Genomic DNA, 20,505 nt, shown 5'->3' with positions numbered 1-20,505 from the left:
GGGTCACTGTGGTACTGCTGCTGTGAGGCTGCTGGAAGACAGGACTGAAGTGCCCTGGCAGAAAGCATAGGAGTTGTCAGAGAAATACCACCCAGCTCTGCACAAGGCTTTAGCCAGTCTTAGCTACTCCTTATCCCTTCAGACACTAAATTCACTCCCAGAACAGTGACAGGCAAGGGCACCCAACAGCATGCTTATAAACTGCAGTACTTCTGGGTATACAAAGGCACCAGTCCTATTTCCTGCTGAGCAAGGTGTAAACCCTGAAGGATCCTGGTCTGTCATTCATCCCTCTTGCAAGGTTATAAATTACTGCAGTGAAAGTAGCATCTTCCTCACAAAGGATATTTGTTTTCTTCACCTTGACCTGTTTTGATCTGTGTATCACAAATATGTGGAGGATCATATGGGGCTCAGTAGACTGAGGTACACCTGCTTTGGCTGCCATGTGCAAGGCCACACACACACAGAATCAGAGAATGGTTTGGGTTCAAAGGAACCTTAAAGATCATCTAGTTCCAACCCCCCTGCTGTGGACAGAGACACCTTCCACAGGACCAGGTTGCTCAGAGCAATCATCTGACCTGGCCTTGAACACTTCCAGGGATAGAGCATCCACACCTTCTCTTGGCAACCTGTTCCAGTGCCTCACCACTCTCACAGTAAAGAATTTCTTCCTAACATCTAAACTAAACCTACCCTCGTTCAGTTTAAAGCCATTCCCCCTTGTCCTATTACTACATGCCCTCGTAAAAAGTCCCTCTCCAGCTCTCCTGTAGCCCCCTTTAGGTACTGGAAGGCTGCTATAAGATCTCCACAGAGCCTTCTTTTCTCTAAGCTGAACAACCTCAACTCTCTCAGCCTGTTTTCACAGCAGAGGTGCTCCAGCCCTCTGATCATCTTGATGGTCCTCCTCTGGACTCATTCCAAAAGGTCCATGTCTTTCTTGTACTGGGGGCTAAAAAGCTTGATGCAGCACTCCAGACGGGGTCTCACAAGAACAGAGCAGAGGGGGAGAATCACCTCCCTTGACCTGCTCATCACAGTGCTTTTGATCCAGCCCAGGACACCTCTCCCACAGCACCATACAGCACTGACCAAAGAAAGCCAATATACCCACAAAGGAGGTAGGAGTTGGCTGAAGAGTCAGGTAATGGGCTGCTGAAGACAAAAGACTCAGAAGTGCAGGCAGTAAAAACTAAAAGGAGGAGACTTGAGCAAACCTAGACCTGAGAGACGTGTGCTCTCAAACATGAGATGCTCGGGCACTGCAGTGTCATCCCAGCTACAAAGCCATCCAAGCAACGCAGCTCTCATCTGCCATCACCCTGTCCCACATGCCATAGAGTTCTGCAAACACCAGTGCACCATGCAGGTATAGTCCCTTTTCCACAGCTATCTGTCAGTACCTCTCACCCCTACCAAACACCACTTGCACCTCAGATGAGCACTTGGTCAAGAAGCATCCAAATGACACCCTATAGGACAGCTATGCTGTATGAGTTCATAGCATGGGATGTAGACTTTCACTCCAAGGAAGCTTTGAAACCTCAGTCTCCAAAATGGAAAAGACAATGTATTATTAGCCTTGTCAGCACCCAACCTAAATTTCAACTACATCCTGTACTCCAGACTAGCAATTTTTGTTATGCAGCTTTTGTTATCAAGCCACAGGAATCTCCAGGAATCATCTTTTAAACCCCAGTGTTCAACAAGGATTGCCACATTTAGACACATGTGGAAAGATGAAAGAACTGCACCAGAAAAGGGCAACTTACATGAATTTTAATTACTCTAGTCTTCGCTCCACAATTCTTCTTGAGCAGCATCTTCTGAAAGAGAAATAGAATCCAGGGATTAGTAGAAGTATCATGAGGGAACAGAAAGAGGGAGGTTGTAGGGAGTCTCTTTTCATCAACATTTAAATAAAACAAGATGGATGAATGGTTAGGTGAGGTACGAAAGACTACAATTTACCTAAGGTGGCCATCAAGTAATCTGGCCATCTCCTAATCTGATACTGCCTCAAGCAGCCTGCACAAAGTCCCCTGACAGTGGCCAATGCACAGAGTCCTTTGGCAGTGACTAATACCCTAGGTTTTGAAAGAACATACACGAAACGTCACAGAGAAAGGGATGGAACAACTGCCTAAAAGGAAGTTTCTTCCTAATTTCCGTCAATTAGTGGTTAGACTTAGCCCTGAAGCAGGTGAATTTATCTTCCTTTATGAAGGAAAAAAAAGGCTCTTTCATGTAAATGTGGACGTTCCCATTCTTTAAGAATTATTTTCATTATGCTTATTTATTTAGAATTTAAAAATCCAAGGTAAAAGCACCTGCCTGCAGTCCTAAATCCCTTTGCCACATATTGGAAGAGCCATTAAAGCTGTCTTAAGAAGAACTGCACAACTTAGCAAACAGGATATACTTGAACCAGCAATTATTCTGTGTAACTGGAGAAATAAACAGGTGAGTTTCAGTTCTATCCCAGTTCTGAGACAGTGCTTTGAAAGGTAGCAAGTGAATAAAATTATTCTTTCCCAAAAAAAAAAAATCAAAAAAACCCTCCCAAGTGGAAAAACAAGGCTTCAAGAGAGAACAGTTTTTCCACTAAAAAAATACTTCAGTTACATTTTTCATAGTGAAAAACCTGATGACAGAGACATATCAGGAAGAAACTTCTCCATCAGATTTTGAAAAAAATACTAGATTTTCCTAGCTCCCATTTTCTACCCTTCTTCAGTTGGAAAGCTGTGTGAAGTGCAGGAAAACACTCACCACACTCACATGTTTTCACAAAGCAATCGAAGTGTTTTTCAGATGAAATTCTTAACACAAAAGACATGTAGAAAGTCATCCCATCATTTTATCAATATTACTTTTTATTTGTCTTCTTACTTTTTCCAGTATAAGTCAAGATAAAAACAACACAGTACAGTGAGGCTTGGAAACTCAAAAAGCTTAAAAAATACAAAATACGCCAAAAAAAAAAACCTAAAAAATTCAGAAGAAAAGCCACTATCCCAAAACTGAAGACAGCACTCAGGTAAAAGTATTTGTTATTTTTCCAGCCAAAACTACTAGCGGGAGGTGGTAAGAAGTCCCATTCCTCCACCACCATCTGCCACTCTACATCCCATAAGCACATCTTTGCAACTCCAGCCCACATAACTGCCCAGAACTTAAGAGATGGAGCTGGAGACCCACCCAGCATTTCTACACACATTAGCTTCTTTGATCTAAAATCCAGAACTCAGCACACTCACAGCCCACTTTGAAACTTTCACATGCACAGTTTGGGGCTCAAGAACAGTGTATTTCACTGTCCAAGCATGCATGGTGAAGAAGGGAGGTGCTGCAAGGATTTTGAGCTTTTTCTCTTAATCCTTTAGCAGGTGAATCCTAATGTTGTCTCAGTTATTCAGAGGGCTCAACAGTAGCTGTGCCTGATGGCTCTGCTCCCAGGTCTGACCTAGCAGCACAGCACCAAGTTTTCTAACCTAAAAGGACCCAAAAGGTGTTTGCACAAAACAGGTAGAAGGAGACAACCAGAATAGCTGAGCTAAACTAACCTGAGCCTTGGCTGTCTGAGTAAACCAGTAATTCCCAGGGAATTCCTAAAAAACATCACAGGACTCGGTTCCCAACCAGGCTGCAAGGCAGCTATTGTATTTACTTCGAGGTCACTGCCATTCTTAAGGCCCCCACAACAACACAGTGAAAAAGACTGACAAGGAAGGAGAATGTGGTAGTGCTGACAAACCCCAGGGTTTAGGGAACGGCAAAGTGAAGAGTTGTGAGGTCTTGCAAAGTTTTGGGTTCTCCTTAAGGTTTTCTTCCAGCTGCTGTGAAATGTTGGCTGGTGGGGATGAGAAGAATAGACTAGGCAGCTCAAAGCCACAAGACCACTGGTGGGATAAAATATGCAAGATACAGTCGGGTTGAGCAATGAAAGGGAGAATCAGGACTCTTGATTCTGAGCCCCATCCTTCAGGGGAAGAACACTTACAGCAGAACATCACCTGCTGCAACATATTTGACTACAAGCTGCATGACTTTGGGTGAGACCTTCAGCTTCTCTAGGTTGCTGTAAACCTGAGCTTTAGAGTAGTACTTGGCTGAACTCCCAAAGATGAAGAGAGGCTGTGACACCAAATTCCTCAGTGCCTCAGTAGCACCACTGGATCCTCTGCTGAAAAGGGACAAACAGAATTCTGTTGGCCAGGGAGCAAGTACAACACCTTCCACTACGGTGAAATACCTGGCACAGTCACACCCAGAGGTCCCTCAATGACTCCATCAGGGTGCAATAAAAGACATTATTTCCCAACTGTAAATCAGCAGAGGCAGCAAGATATTTACCTATCCTGGCCTTCTATTAAAATGTGTAGGGAGGACCAACAGAGACAGAAAATACAGGATGATGACAAAGACTGACTGAAAAGTTTGAACTAGCCTGTAGGCAGATGGACAACCAGCCAGACTCTTCCAAGAGGAATTCAAGTGCTCAGCTGTATCACAAATCCTACACTTCTGGTAGCAAACCGAAGTGCTCCTTTAGTGATGCTGTTGTGATAAGCTTTAACTACATGAGGATCTTACCACTATTCACACTGTTGCTGCACTTTGCAGAGGTTGGATTGTGCAGCAAGAGCAGGATGCCCTACATAACTGTTTCATCTTTGTTCCTGGTGTTCCTCTTGATGGACTTAGTAGTAAAATGAAAACAGGACATTCCCTCATCCACGGGCTGTTAAACTGGAGCATAAACCTCAGTATAGGAAGATCTCTGGAACTGCTGGTTTCTCCTATTTCCACTTAGGCTCAAAGGAAAGCAAGACCCCTTGTGCTGTACTCTTGCAGCTTCCAGGTCCAAGACCGTAATAAGATACAAAACAGAGGAAGGGAGAGAAAGAGTAAGCTAGCCACATGATCCTGCAGCTGAGAACGAATACATAGAAGGCCAGTTATCAAATGTTATTCTATTTAATCAAATTGCTTCTGCCTCACCCGCAGCCACATGCTTTCTGCGCCCAGCACAGTAAAGCCACGCTTTACAAAAAGTAAGTCAAGTATCTTTCAATGGTTTTCCATCCCTCAGTTTTCCCTTTCCTTGCCAAACCTGAGGGCAGACTTTTGGACAGGGAAGCTAAAACGCAGTGTCGCTTAGCAACAGCCAGGGACTTTCCACAGCAGCCTCTCCTCATCCTCTCTCTGGAGACCTCCACGTCACAAGCCAGCCATGAGATGCAGCAACTTATTAACTCCTATTTACATAGATACAAGGCAGAGCTAAAATAACATTTATTTGGCTACATGACTTGCAGTAGCCTGAAGCAGGGGGAATGGCCTACAAGAAAGGTGACATGTTCAGTTTAGTAACCCTGGGATCATTCCTTACTGTAGACCAATGTGAAAGTGCAGTTTTATTTCCTCAAGTTATTTTCTGGGAGTTATGACAAAGAAAAGAGCAGAGATAAATCAAAGGTCATGGAGAATAGTAGTAGCAGAGCTGAGATTAAACCATAGGGTATGTTTTCCAAAACCCGTTCTTCCATTTCCTTTTCTGCAGGTAGAAGAAAAAGACACAGCATCCCTATTTCAATTAAAAAGTCTCTCCTGCTGGTCTCTGACAGAACTGCTTTTTATACATACATTTCTCATTTTAGAATTGTTTCCTTTTCACTACCTCCACAGAACAAAGCAACAACTCTTTTGTCCATTAGTGTTTTGGGGTTTTTTTTAAATTGTTATTATTTAATTTTGTTATCTGGTCATAGTTTTAAACCTAAGGGCCTGTCCAGAGTTGGATGCAGTTTAACTATTACTGTTTTTTTTCAGACCAGTTTAGTCTATGTCATGCAAAACAGCACAGGAACTCTCAGTTCAACACAATTCATCATTTCATGACACACTTCATCAAATGCTACATACTGATATACAATCAGCTTGTTACAACTTAAGAATTTTGCAGGGATTTTCACTTGCTTAATGAAAGATTTCAAAATGTAATTAAAAAAAAAAATCTGTGCTGCAACTTGACTGAAAGACCAGACTTGCAGAAGAACATCAGGCAGGCCAGAAGTCTGCCTTTCTTGAGTTTGCTGGGAACCTTCCACAGAAGGTCTGGTGCACTTGGAAGGTATGGACACATCTTTCTGTTGTTGACATCTTAAAGCTCTTGACAGGATACAAAGTTTTAAGCAGTCCAAGTTTTCAGAAAAAGCCTCAGATCCATAACCCTTGTTTTACTTCCATGCTGTTAACCCTACCAGCTCGTTTCCCAATTGTTCAGGTACAAGAAGGCAGACCAAGCTTGAATGTCTAGCACAGAAAATAGAGAAACAGACTGATGATGTTCCTTGCTTTATTAAAAAAAAAAAAAAAAAAAAAGAAAAAAGAACTGAAAAAAGAAACATTACAGTGTGAGGAGAAATCGCACTCTAAGTCACAGCAGAAGGCTGATGCAAAGGGAGAAACCATGCCCAGTGATGCAATGTGCAGAGAGAAAATTGCCTCATATAAGGCAGTGAGGTAGCTCCATGGCCCATTGAGCAGAGGGCTAAAGGGGCCTCAACAAGATGCATCTTGGGACAGGGAGGTGAAGCGGATGCCGGTGCAGAGGCAGTGCCCACTCGTGAGCTCCAGCCCCACGCCACTCCGTGAGCTGGCTGGGGAAGCATTGACCTGTGGCCCTTCTCTCTCTGGGAAGGCATTTGAGAGCAAGAAGCCTGCCTGTCCTTTCCTAACAACCTTCAGAGATGGGTTTGGGCCAGGAGGAACAGCTTTCCCCACCAGCTGCCAATCAGAGCCTGTTCCCTGCCCCACCACTGCTCGGGCAGGGGGGGTGTGCAGAGGGTTAAGGCGCAGGGCAGCACAGTGGGCAGATGAGGTCAGGGTGTTGCACAAAGTGGCCATTGTGCAGCACACTGCAGCTGCGGCTTCTGCTTGACCAAGTCCCACCTCTGCCCCACTGCGTGGCACAGACAGACAGCCCAGGGAGCACAGGGGCCCACAGCTGTGAGCCAACGGAGTAGGGAGATGCATCCAGGCAAACCAGCAGCAGCCTCATGCCACTAATGGAGCAGAGGATTTCAGCAGAGCCCTTTTAACAGCACAGGCTGAACTAAAGGAAGAGGATTGGCTACCCCCCAAAGGCAGTGTTTCCACAAGCCAGACATGAAACCCCAGCAAGGCCCCAGCCAGAGCTCAGTGCCTTCATCTTCCCATTTCAACAGCTTCAGGCGTCTCCAGGCTTAAATATCACAGCCCAGGGCCCTCTGCTTTGGAGAAATCTTCCACCCAGGAGAGCAGTGCATGCCCATGTGGCAGGGCACAAGGGAGCAGGGCCATGGCTCCTGTCCTTTTGCCAACATGGTGATGGGCACTCTGCAAGGGGAAAGCCAGGTCTGCTCTCCCAATAGATTTAGGAGGATAATAAGCAAAAAAAAAATAAATAAAAAGCTATTTTGTAGGTTGATTTTGAACTGAGGTTTTTAATTCCTTGGCTCTGAGCAGTGCTGCTAGGACATCGGCATCACCTCTTAGCCCTGCAATACAAAAACAGTAGAGAAAAAGAGTAGGTCACAGGCTCCTCCTTACTGCTTTTAAGCTGAAGCAACTCCAGCTGACACTACCCCCCATCCAGGCTCAGGCTCTCAGGCATACATGACTTAAATCAGCAGAGAAACAAGAGGGCCAGGCCTTCCCAGCAGTCACCTGAGCGTGCTCTGCATTTGCACCACCAGGGATGCCCTGTGCCATTGTCTGGGAAGCACCCATTGTCTGGGCCCAAGGGTGCAAGACTGCTATCCAGTGCATCCCTGTGCCAGAGGCGGACACAACTTCCCTGCCCAGCCCCTGCAGCAGTACAGCACCCAGAAGGCTATAGTTCAGCCACAGCCTTAAATTATGATGATTATCTGTCACAATCTCCAGACTTCTCCAACAGAAGTTAACAGCCTCACAGCACTTTAAAATACAAGTCAATTCAAATGATTTGGCCAATGGTCCCCTCCTACAAAAACAAACCTCGGCATACAAACACTGTAAGCTGCAAAGATACTGTGAAACACCCTGAAAAGCCTCTGAACTCTTTAGAAAGTTATTTCTAGTTCACATTCAGTTGAATTAGTCATTAATGCTTTTTTTGCCACATTTATTTTCAACCTGTCTGAAGCTCCTTCAAAACATCAACACATTTGGTCTCTTAACACTGTTGTAAAGGGCTCCCTTCTCTATCAAGATAAGAACCTCAGTTTTCCAGGCAGCATCTCTGCCACCAAGTGCCACAAATCCACAGCCTCCATACAGTGCAAACACCGATGGCTTAATGCCTCTGGACAGGGCAACAGAGGAAATGCTGATTACTAAGTCATCACTGAGAACAAATTCAAATTAAAAAATAATTAAAAAAAGCCAGACAAGGCCTTCCAAGAAAGATGTACTGCAGGAACTTGCCCAGGATCACACTCAAGCAGTGGACCGTGAAAACCACAACAAAATTATTTCTGTGGTCACCCCTCCAACATGGTGTCATTAATCACATGTTGTGCACTATTGGGAGGGGCTCAGCTGTCACTGCTGAAGTGAAATGGGTGAGAGCTTACAGCAAATACAAAATGCCCCTGAACCACAGATAAGTCTTAAGTGGCAGAATAGCAAATCAATCCGACCAGTGATTGCCCTCTAAACACACACAGGCCACTTGCACCCCAATCAAGAAAGGTGATCTGCAGGTGATCACTGCAGAGTGGCACCAGGCTGCTGGGCCTAGTCAACACCCGCTACAGAAGAGAGTGAGCTAAAGTCTGGACAGCAAGGTCTGCCACCTGGCAGAGCACCAAATTCCCACTGGTCCCAAGGCCCAGAAAGCAGATAACATTATTCAAATTACAGGCTGTTTTTTGAAGTTCTGCCTCCATATCCTAGAGCCACAGTTAATGCAAACACGGCTACCTACTCACACAGCTGTGGTCTAAGCAAACAGACTCTGCCTGTCTGTAGGTGACTACAGGTTTTCTACTGCTCCTCTGTCTTCTTTGTGGCATACAGTCTCCAGATATGCTCTGGATCTGTACAGAAGCCCTGTCCTCCTAGGACCAGATAAAACAGGCCAGATTTGCCCTGGCACTTTTACCACTAGCCCTTTGATTTGAATTTGGGGATGGAGGAAGTGAACACTCTCTATGGAGCATCTCTGGCTCAGCAGCCGCTTCCCCTGCTGGTCTGGCAGAGTCTGAGTCTGCTGATCTGCAGGCTACATCAGATGGTCCATCTATTCACTCTATGCCAATCCCAAATCCCTCACTGAGTTTTCTTTGAGGCCTGAAAAAAATGCAAAGCTCCATTTGTACAGGAAACAGATCTGACCAAAAACTCCAGCACCTGTGGAGTAACAAAAATTTCAAGAACAGGCAGGATCCATTAATTCCCTATCACTCATCTGCACGTGCCAAAGTTACCAAAGTTCAAATGCTAGGCTTGCCCCTCCTGCTCACTAGAGCCTGTGAAGGGAGGAGGAGTACAAAGGGACAGGGAGGTCTAGTTTCACAGCTGGCAGGCATGGCAGCAGCTCCTGAGAGAAAGCTTACAGGGCTTTTATGCCAGGGCTGCCAACGTGACTCTTTCTTCCCCTCACTCCTGGCCTTGGCTCCGAAGCTGTCCACAGGGAATGTCCAGTCTAGTCTAACATATCATCTGATGTCTCTATAGTTTGTCTCACTTCTAACTGAAGTCTTGGCTCTGACATGAGGTCAAAGCCCTCCCTCCCCATGGACTTTTGCCATAGGCAGAGCTAGGGCAGAAGGCCCGCTGCCTCCTGCGGCTTTATCCCATTCCCCTCAGCACTGCTGCTGCAGCACATGGGAGATGGCAGTGCTGGGGGCTTGAAACAAGCAGCTCCAGACTCTTCCACCATTTGCTGTTCAAATGTTGGCCCCACGAGCACCAAGAAGGGGTTAAGACATTAGCCCAAGTCAGGCAATAGAGTAAGCAGAGTTCCCTTTAAGCAGGGAGATACAGAAAGGGCTCTGAAAGTCACACAGCTGTATACCCTGGGAAAGAAGAAAAAAAAAATTTCTAAAATCAGGGGAAGGTACAGATTTTTGTCAGCTGTGACATTACAGGGACACAAAGAGGAAGAGAATCCACAGATGGCTGCTCCAAACCCAGAGACACCATCCTCAGTTAACTGAAAAAACTACAGGACATTCCAAATGCTCTGTGAAAGCTACAGGGCCTCGTGCACACCATCCACAAAGTGAACAGCCAAGCATCTGGAACACTAGGTTTCCAAAAGAGACTGCATGCTTGCACAGGTTTGCCCCAGAAAAAGATAGGTGTACACGTGGAAGGTAAAAGGAAAAAAAAAGCCGAAACAACCAGCTCAAAATGGTTTCAAGTCTAAGTTTTTAAGGCAATTTCTTCAGGTTTTTTTAGCCAACCTGAATGTTTTAGATGTTAATGTTAAAAAGTAAAAATTCTTGGACCTCAATGCCTGTTTGTCAGATCAAAAACCTGCCATGAAGTATAGACAGAATAAGGGACTTTTCAGGAGGTATAAAATCCAAACCACATCTATCTAATCCATCACAGAAAACATCCATTGGAAATCAGTGGGTTTCTCTGAGGAGAATCTGGAATACGCATCTTTTCAATAGATTTTCAGCCAGAGGGTTGGTTTAGTGGAGCTTCTCAAAAATAGGGCAACATAGGGTACACCCACTGCACTAAATGAGAAAAGGATTTGTCAGCGGCCTGGATCTTCACAATAGAAACCTCAAAAGGTGGCACTGAATTGCCTCCCACCCTCTCCAGCTGAGTGCAAGGCAAGTTACCCTGTGGGAACCTTTGCCTTGTGTTCAGCTGGTGCTGCTGGGAGCACTCACAAATGGAATTTTATGCAGAAAAGACATAAGGTCACATCTCCAGATGAGAACCTGGATTAGTAGATGGTAAGGAAACTTCAAAAAGGCCAAAAACAGACTGACTGCCTCAACAGCTCTAGAAAGCCAAAACAAGCCTGTATTAAACAAACAGGCAAACATCCCAAACCATGGGACTTGCTTGGGCTCCACAGAGTCTGAACACAGGGCACAGAGTCACTTCTTCTCTTCCCAAGACACACACGTGTATATATCGTGTCTGCACAGCCCTGTAGCATTTTTGAGCATCTTCTCCTTTCACATGACTACACCTATTTGTGAAATCTCATGTGTTTGCGTGAGCACATGAAAATAAACAAATACTATATTAGAAATTACAGGCCAGAAGACAATTAACAAACTAGAGAGACCCTTTTTTGTCTTTAAATAGACATCCGTGAAGGGGGAGCAGTAGAACACTAATAAACACAGAGAGAAATGATGATGTAACCCAACTGTTCCCACATTCTCCACCCAACCACTTACTTGTTCCCCTGCTCCCCTGCACGACTGAACCTCACTTACACATTAGTGACAAGACATGCTGAAGCAGCTAGCTAGCTAACAGGATAAAGGCCTCTTACTCCAGGGAGCTAATCCATTTAGGCAGAACATAACTAATGACTGCACTCTCCCATGCCCACACGCAGCAGTGCCTGCCCACACCTGCCTCACAGCACAACACTGCACATCACACAGGGCCTTGGGTGGTGTTTGAGACTTGGAATTCAGAGCTTGTGATGGGGTCTGAATTATCAACTTTGGAAGGGCTGGCCTAGGCCTGTACCCATGTGAATAGCTTGCAAATATTTCTGAGGAGCCAGCATGCCCTGCCTGGTGCACTGTCCTTCCTTTTAAGTAACTGTATGGTCCCCTTCAGAGCTGGTGATCAGCACTTGCTGATCCTGCTACCATGTTACATCCCTTTGTTCACACCCTCACAGCTGCACATGGCTTGAGATGGCATAAAGATGGTCCAGGGAACTCTCCCCAGTGCAAGGAACAATACAACCAATTCAGCAAACAGTGCTTTTCCCTGGACACTTCAATGTTGATTGAGCTTCAGCATCTCTACTTGTCCATGGGTACTATTGGATACGCATTACTCCTGCTAACTCTTTGAAACTCCCCTATACGAGGGCAGTGATATACCAGCTCAGAACCAGAAGCAGGCCACTGCCCTTCTGAACAGGTGTTAGCAGGGCACAGCAACCCTTAGAGCTGTGCCCAAAGCTGTGCGTGAAGAACTAGTTGGAGAACTGCTGACCTCATGCATGCAACTCCATTGTCTGCATCAAGATCCACTTTCCAAGTAGATGGAAATAAACCTTCAACTCAATAGCTTGCAAGATCCATATCAGAGCCTGTATAACACGTGCCAGTGCTCATAACACATGCATCAATTTTAATATACAAATCATTTCAGTGTTTCCTTCTCTCAGTTCAGGCTTTTGGCCCATCTCACGCTTACGAAATGCTCAAGTCCCAGGACCAAGAGGGTCCATTCACCCATCGCACTGCAGAAGGGCAAAAGTTCAGATTAACTTGTTAAAAGAGATACCTGAATATCTCAAGGCCAAGTTCATTAAGATCCTCTGTGCAGAGAAAGGTTGATAATAAAGCAAAAGTTTATACCACATTTATATGAATAGTTTTGAGGGTGTTTAAATTATTTGAATGTTTGCATCTGGAAAGCAAGTGAACCAGTGTCTCAATTCAGTAGTTTTATACAGTGGACTGAGCAACACAGGCAAGTCTCACAGTTGCAGCAGTAGTTACACCTGCTTTCCACCTCTAACCCTACCAGCAGCCACATCATGAGATAGCAATCTGATTTTTTTCAGCTTCTTGTGGTTTACCATTTCACTCAGCTCTAGAGAGTCCATAGCCTGTTTAGCATAACTGCCCATAGTAAGATTCTAAAACATGCAAATGGGAAGAATTAGCCTTTCCCACTTCTTGTAGCAGTCAGGCTTGAACAGAACATTGGTGTATTATGAAAGAATACAACAATACTAAAAAAGTTGTACTATAAATCTTTCTGCTCAGAAAATATTTTCTAAGAGTACCACTTCCAGTGCTCAAAATTACACTCATTCTTCTAACGATAATTAGAAACTAATAGAGCTGGTTGTATTATTTCAGAGGCTGACAAGACATTATATTAAGTTGAAAATTAATTAAGAGCTTGATTTGACAGCACACCAAATTCAGTACTACGATGAAAACATCATGAACTCACTGTGCTATTTCCATCAGAGCTCTGAACAAAGCACCACATCTTAGATTAAGACTTACATTAAGGTACGCTCAATATACAGTCTTATCACCTAGTCAGGTGCACCATGTCCTTTTGTGAGGTTTGTCTGTCTTTCCTGCACATACAACAAACAGTAGCAGTAACAAACTTTCCTGAACAAACTGACGGCATTCCCTGACCTGCAGCGGTTCCTCCAACGCAAACCACATCACCTCTAATGAAACGAGAAACAGGTTTACAGAAGTGAGAAAACCAGATATCTGACTATTTAAGGATATTTAAGCTCTATTTAAGGATATTCTACCTATACTAGGAACTACACAGATCCTCTGGCTCTGCAATTTGGAAAATTATTTTTTTAAACTGTTCCTTGTTTCTTAAACATAATATGCCCATATACCATCATGGCAGAGCCTATAGGACTGTTTGATAAGCCTCTGAAGTGATATGCAAGATAGACAGTTTCTAAAGCCTCCACAGGTAGACAAAAGATTTTATTTATGCTGTACAAAAGAGCATGCCTACAATAAGATTGCAACGTAACTTGTAAAGCATTTCAGGGTTCTATCCTTTGTACAGCTGATCAACCTATTTTTTCCATAATCAAAGGTAAAATTACAGCTTGCAAGGTTATGCTAAGATTTTAAAACACAAGCACGATTTTTAATTAAAAATATAGTTTACCCTAGTATAGACATGACCACAGACACTATTTACCTTAAGTTCCTAACACTCCAGAGGATCCTCAGTTTCGTAAATTCATCCCTATGGAAATTGCTTTGCATGAGCAAAGTCCAACAGGAGACCAAAAAGACTACGTTCAATAATGAAAACCAGCAAACTTCATAGGGTTTCTCTTAAGCACCTTATTTGTGCTTTTTTAAATTTATCTCTGGCCCCCAGGACACCTATGTTTTTGAAATCTTGAATTTAGAAAAAATGTAATTACATGCTTTTTGGCTTGGAGGAGGAGGGTTCATCTCTGATTTATCAGACATTATTTCCTCAAAACCAATTGCAGCTCAACAAGAAGTGTGTATCTGGGATCACATCCCTGGAACAGGGCAGGGAGTTTCACAAAGTGAATCTGCTCTGGGTTAACTCAGTCTCCATCTACATGGGAAGTAGATGCCTCTATTGAGTGCCTCCTCCTGTGAGATGAGCTGTGGACCAATGCCCAAAACTCCCATTGACATCAACAGGCTGAAAGAAAGCGCGAGCAGAGCCCAGCAGTGTGGTTCTCATGTGAGCCAACAATGGAGAGGCTATTCAGAGCTAAGGCAGAAAATCAGAGCTAAACCCCAGTCCACGCCAAGGACAGCTGTGTTGTTGACGGCCAGGCTGGCTATTCTACCATGCCAAAGTTTGTCTCAAAACCAGAATTTCCTAGAGTGTTTACTCTAGTCACGGGCTTGGCCTTAAAAGCTCAGCCAGCTTCTGCTTATTGAACAGTAATGGTTGCTGCACTTTCAAATCTCAGACACACCCGGGACAAGCTGCTTGCTTTCTCTCTGTGGTGTCAAAACTGGAGCACAAACGCCTGACATTAATAGTTAATCTGCACCATCACACAACTGCCCTGTTTCTGCTGTTTCAAAACCCACACTACCACCTCTCTCCTTCCTTCTCACTCAAGGCAGTGCCCCATGGGGAGACCACAGTGTGTAAAGCACACCCATGTCACCTTTCAGACACCAGTGCCCCAGTGTCAAGCCATGCTGGGCAAGAAAGGTGTCCTACTTCACAGATACAGGGCTAAGCAATGCCAGTGAAAAGCAAAGGGAAAACAAGCTCTTGCTTGCTACCATCTCTCCTTTGTAGTGCTTTGAAACAAGTCTCTTACCATCTGATTTTTAGGCCGCAGCAGTCCCCGTTATTTTGTGGCTGCTGAATTCTAAGGAAATTCAATGCTTAGTGGTGGTAGGGTAGAAACAAAGGGGAAAAAAAGCCTAGTCTATCTCTATTGTTCATTGTAGTTTCTTAACCTATGTAAATCAGAAAAGTAAGTAGAAAAGTGCCACCACCATCAGATGCTCTCTGGACTATATAAGGAATAACCAGATTGGTTTTAAACAGCCATTCACCCTCCCCAGTCTCCTCAAGCCACTTCACTAATCCTCCAAAGAACTAAACTGTAAGGCTTTCTCCTTTTCAGATGTTGCTAGCATAAGCAAAAGTCACAACTTATGCCTGAAGAGAGATCCATTCATCTGCACACTAAATACAACTTGGGCAGTGACAGCATATGGTGGAGCCGCCTGCAAACTCCTTTTCTCCCCAGGCAAGGGTGAGATATTTGTATCACAATGAGCCACATGCTGAGGGAGGAGTGGGCAGGGAGAGGTATCGGGCCAGCACAACAGTACATTGGGACTGGACCCAAGCAGCCTTTCTAGTCCAGACACACCAAGGCTGGGGGAGGTGAGGACAATCCAGCCCTATTGCAGAGGAGAAGAGCACTGTAGAGAAGGTCCTGACCTTCCCTTCCAAGCAACATCTCCAAACTGGTGTTGCTGGAAAATATAAACAGGTTGCAGCAAAACTTTTGAATCTGCCAGGCCCTTGAGGTTACTTAGGCTGAACTCAGGAAGTGGGAAAGAGAACATGCCAGCATTATCCTTCTGCACTGTACTGTGTCAAAACAAGAAACAAAATATCCTTCGGAAAACCTTCTTAGAAAAGGACCTGCAACAGTCAACACACGAGACAGAACAGGGATACGTTGCAGGATGGCCACCCTTGGGGATCCAACCTGGCACCTACCCTGTGACTCTCATTCACCCCACCTTCAACCACATTTTAACCAGTTGTGTTGTTGCTGCAGTTTGAAGCTCTTGGTTTTGCTGAGTGATGTTTTCTGTGACCAGCTGGCAGCCCACCATAAAACACTGCCAGTAGATATAGGAGACTGGGCTTTTCCTTCTACTAGTCCAGTAGGAATTATTCTCTGCGGTCAAAACCCCAACTTTGTCCATTCACATGCAGAGTTTCTGGCAGCCACTTTCAGGTGATTTACCCCCCAGGTTTGCTCCTCCCATGCCTATCTAGCCCCCAGAGTCAGATCAGGAGTTCAAGACCTACACAGTATCACCAGCACCACTCAGGACTTCTCTCTAAGTCACATCCTGAGGCCACATGCCAGTGGTGTCCATATGCCCATTTGATCTCCTCTCTCTGGTCTGCAGCCAAAGAATCAGCTCTAGTTTAATACCTTCTTACCAGGCTTAAGAGCTTTGACAAAAAGAGAAAGACAGCAGGGTTGGGAAGGTAGCCAGCAAGCCTGCCAATCTAAATGATAAGCCCTTGGCTTTAACCTCAGGTTCATCATTTACTGCCTCTGGTGCCAGGTGCTAATATTGTCCCTTTGCAAATCCTAATACAATAAAATTAGTCTCTCTTGCTCTGTTCTCCACCATTCTTAACCTTCCTATTCTACAGATCCCTACTGTCTTCAACATATCCAAACTTCAGCCACATCTAATTTCCTTCCCTCATCTTCCTTTTGCTCAACAAAGCTCTCTTGTGGGCTCAAAAATCCCCCTGACCAACCTAATCCCTACTCTTACATGATTCACAGCAGCACTTCGAGGGACTACATTTCAGTTGTTTCAGCGGATAGCTACTGGCTCACACTGTCAGGGTAGTCCAAATGGCTATATTCACCAACATGCAAGCTTCCAGGAAAAGGCAAAGTTACAGCCAGATATGCAGGGAAAAAGAGATCAGTAAGTACTTCCAGACAGAAGCTCACTTGTCTACCTCCCCCTTGAACTGTTGCCTTTGCACATGTTACAAAGCCACGTAATACAAATCAAAGATGCACTCAGGCAAAACAAGGAGGTGAAACATTAAGGGAAAAGAACAGAAGTTTGGTCCTAGGAATGGACAAGCCAACACACTCTGTGCCAGGGCTGGCACAACAGTGGAAGAGGTCCAAGAGACATGTGATGTGTGATCAGAATGAAAGTCTGCTAGCAGCACACCTGAAAGGTGAACATGGTACCAACAGATATCATGGGGCAGGGCAGAACTGGAACAGACCTGTTCCATTTAAATTAATTCTGTGTTTCAACACTGTATGGAGAACATAGATCCTCATGGAGAAGTTAGTGATGTACAGGCTATCTGAACTCCAGATGACCCTGCTTGAGCAGAGAGGTTGGACAAGATAACTTCTAGAGGCCCTTTCCCATCTCAACCATTCTGTGAAAATGCTCTAACCTCTGAAACACCAATTGATGCTGAAAGTTTGGGAATAGGACTAGATTATCCTGCCTGCCTTGCCTTTGGCATTTACAAGCTGGCAGCAGATGAACCTTACCATCAGTGAAAACTCAGTTGCCTCCTTCAGGAAAGAAGAGGAAATCATGATGCTTTCTAGAAGCAGCCAGGCCAAGTTCTACATGGGTTACTGCTCTCTTATACTCTGATTCATCCAGCTGCAGCAGCACACAGGCACTTCCTAATGTTTTTACATGAGTTAGATAGCCATCCAGGGAACACTTGAGAGACATAGCGACAGAGGTATCTGCTGTCTGGCAGTCATACTCACCTCCCTGGGGCTGGGTGGGGTTCCTCGTGCCTTCCCTTGCTATTGAGTCTCTCTCTCTACCTCCTGGATCGCACAATTTCTTCCCACCCTCCCCCTCTCCACCACTGTCAGACTACCAATGCCTTAATCAGCAAACCAGACATCAGCTGGGTGGCACTGAGCCAGAGAGTCTTTATAACAGAGATCAAACCAGAAGGGAACATGTCAGCTCCTCCAAAGACACAAAGAACAAGACAACTCTGCCATGCCCTATCTCCCACTCATATGGTACATCTCTAAGATACCAGAGCCTCCTGCCACAGAACTACATCCTTGCAGGCAAGTAGACCAGACAGACAATCTCATCGATCATGTTCAGCCCCAAACTTTCTCATGCTCAGATTGCCTTGCAGCAGCCAGGCATAGCATTTGTTTGCTGGCTACTTCAGTGCCAAACACTGGCAGGGGTGAGATAGACAGGGGCTTCTATGTTAGAAGAACAGCTGCTATAGCATATTTCTGGGGATGAAAAATAAAAGCAAAATTGCAGGAGGTTACCAGAAGCAGAATTTCTCATTCTGTACTGGCACAATCAGTTTCTGCAACAGTTTCTTTATTATATTGCTTCAACAAGTGCTCTACTGCACCCAGGAACAAAGAACTGCTATGGCCCAACTTCCCACACTTGAGAGACAAGTTCTGGCACTGGGCCCCTTAGGAAATGGTGTAAGCTATTACACTCAGCACAGGCCTCTGAACTCTGCTCAGTTACTCCAGAGAGCGAGGCCCAGGGCAGAGACTGTGATGAAACTACTACCAGCACCAGCAGTAGATTTTCCGGCACCCTCTCATCACAGAGAGAAGCTCAGATGGGCAAACAGATGGTAACAATTCTCAGGAACTGAGAAGGCCTGGATTCAAAGGAGAGGCCAAGAGGTGAAAAGGACTCACGAGCTCACACGTGGAAGCTATCTGGAAGCTATTTTTCAAGTCCTAGAGACAGGCAAGGGCAAAACCCAGCTGTGCTAAGGATACAGAAATCTCACCCTGGAGCCATTAACAGTCCAAAGCCCAGACCCCAGTGCATCAGGGGTCACACACGGGTCCTTGGTCACATGTGGCAAATGCTGTTGTGCAGCCTCTGCGCAACCAGTATCGGCCCAAAGAAAGCTTTCGGTGCTCATCACTCCACCAATGCCCAGTCCAACCAAAATGCCAGTATTCAAATACACAGCAGAAGGAAAGATGGTCTTGATATTACACAGCTAAGCCCAGACCAGGGCTCACACTATTCCCCGGGGTCACTTTCAGTGTCAAATCATGATGAAGTTCCCCTCGCCTGTCATACAGTAGTCACTTTCCAAAGGAGTGAATGAACAATCCAAATGTTAGCACAGGATGTATTTTTCTCTTCTGTGCTGGCCTTTTTCATCCCAGCATCTCAATGCATTTTAAATAATGTACTAAGCTTCTGTAAGAAAACATTATTGATACTCTAGAGGGAAAGCCAAACAAGGAGCAGCTGAAATCACTTGGCTTGTTCAGAGAAGAGGAGAGTGAGGGGAGACCTCATTGTAGTCTGCAACTTCCTCATGAAGGGAAGCAGAGGGGCAGCCACCAATCTGTTCTCTCAGACAACCAGTGACAGGTTCTGAGGGGATGCCATAAAGCTGTCAGGTGAGGTTTAAGGTGGATATTAGGAAAAAGTTCTTCTTCACCCATAAGGTGGTTGAGTACTGGAACAGGTTCCTCAGGGAACTGGTCACAGCATCAAGCCTGATAGAGTTCAAGAAGCATTTGGACAATGCTCAGGGCCATGGTGTGAGCTGTCCTTTGCAGGGCCAGGAGCTGGACTTCAATGAGCTTTGTGGGTCCTTCCAATTCAGGGTATTCTATGAATCTATGATTCTATCTACTCATAAAAGTAAGCAAACCATGGCAGAAAGTTCAGAGCAAGTTGTGAAACTTATCTAGTGACTTTATAGTGTAACTAGAAATACACTCACATACCCAAATCCACTGTCTTGTACTTTAAAACAATGCTTTCATATCAGCCACCTACCCACACATAAATGAGAACAGTTTGGATTGCTCATTGTACCACCCCAAAGCTGCTCCCCTCCAAGAAATGCCTCTCCCTGTAAATGCTACAGTCTGACTTCCCAAGCTTCTGTAAGTAGATTTCAAAGGTGATCCAGGCAGTCCCACTGAACAACACAGGAGGATGGATCCATTACTTCCTCTCTATCAGTTTACACAACATGCCAAGACCAATTAGTCCCCTGGGAATGAGCTCAGCAGCTCCAAGAAGTCTTTGTGACACCCTGGACTTCCTTTACACCTCAGCTGACCCTTATATCCACTGGTACCTTTACCTTGAGCCATCAAAGGATGGCCCTACTCTCCCTAACCTTGTGCTCTCAACGTTGCCAAAAAATCCAGTTAACAGGTGAAGTTAACAGGTGGCAGCAGCCACAGTCTTTCTAGGACATGCACAGCCTTCATTAAATAGCAAGTGGTTGGCAGCAGGGCCTGCATGCAAGGACAAGTCTACCCAAAGACCATGATCAAGGCAGTGCTGGGAGAGGGCATTCACTGCAGCAATGTGGGTGTCTGCACAAGCCAAGGTATTTCTGCCCAATTAAGGGAAAGAATAGAAGCCTTCTGAGGTAATTTTCTAGTCCTTTGGAGAAGTGAAGAAAAGCATTGCATTGAAATGCCTTCGCTCAGCCTCAGCAGGGAGAGACTGGGTGACCAGCTGACCAGTCAGCCAGGGTGGGAAATACACC

At 45.1% G+C, this 20,505-nt stretch overlaps 1 protein-coding gene across 3 annotated transcripts in view; it reads right to left on the bottom strand.

The window, feature by feature from the left end:
* Nucleotides 1-20,505, bottom strand: part of LOC114002711 — a 59,689-nt gene that overhangs the window by 14,899 nt on the left and 24,285 nt on the right. The window contains exon 4 of one of the 3 annotated variants that reach the window (XM_027748895.2): nucleotides 1,779-1,832. In XM_027748895.2, coding sequence (XP_027604696.1) covers nucleotides 1,779-1,832 — 54 coding nt within the window. Of the gene's footprint in view, nucleotides 1-1,778; nucleotides 1,833-7,492; nucleotides 7,551-20,505 lie in introns of those variants that run through there. The other 2 variants (XM_027748896.2, XM_039379118.1) reach the window with 2 other exon arrangements.

This window comes from Pipra filicauda, unplaced genomic scaffold (genome assembly GCF_003945595.2).
Source record: "Pipra filicauda isolate LSUMZ 115617 unplaced genomic scaffold, ASM394559v2 scaffold156_size1729456_pilon, whole genome shotgun sequence".
NCBI classification, from domain to species: Eukaryota; Metazoa; Chordata; class Aves; order Passeriformes; family Pipridae; genus Pipra; species Pipra filicauda.
Note: the sequence above shows the minus strand (reverse complement) of the source record. Positions and strands in the feature narration are given on the sequence as shown.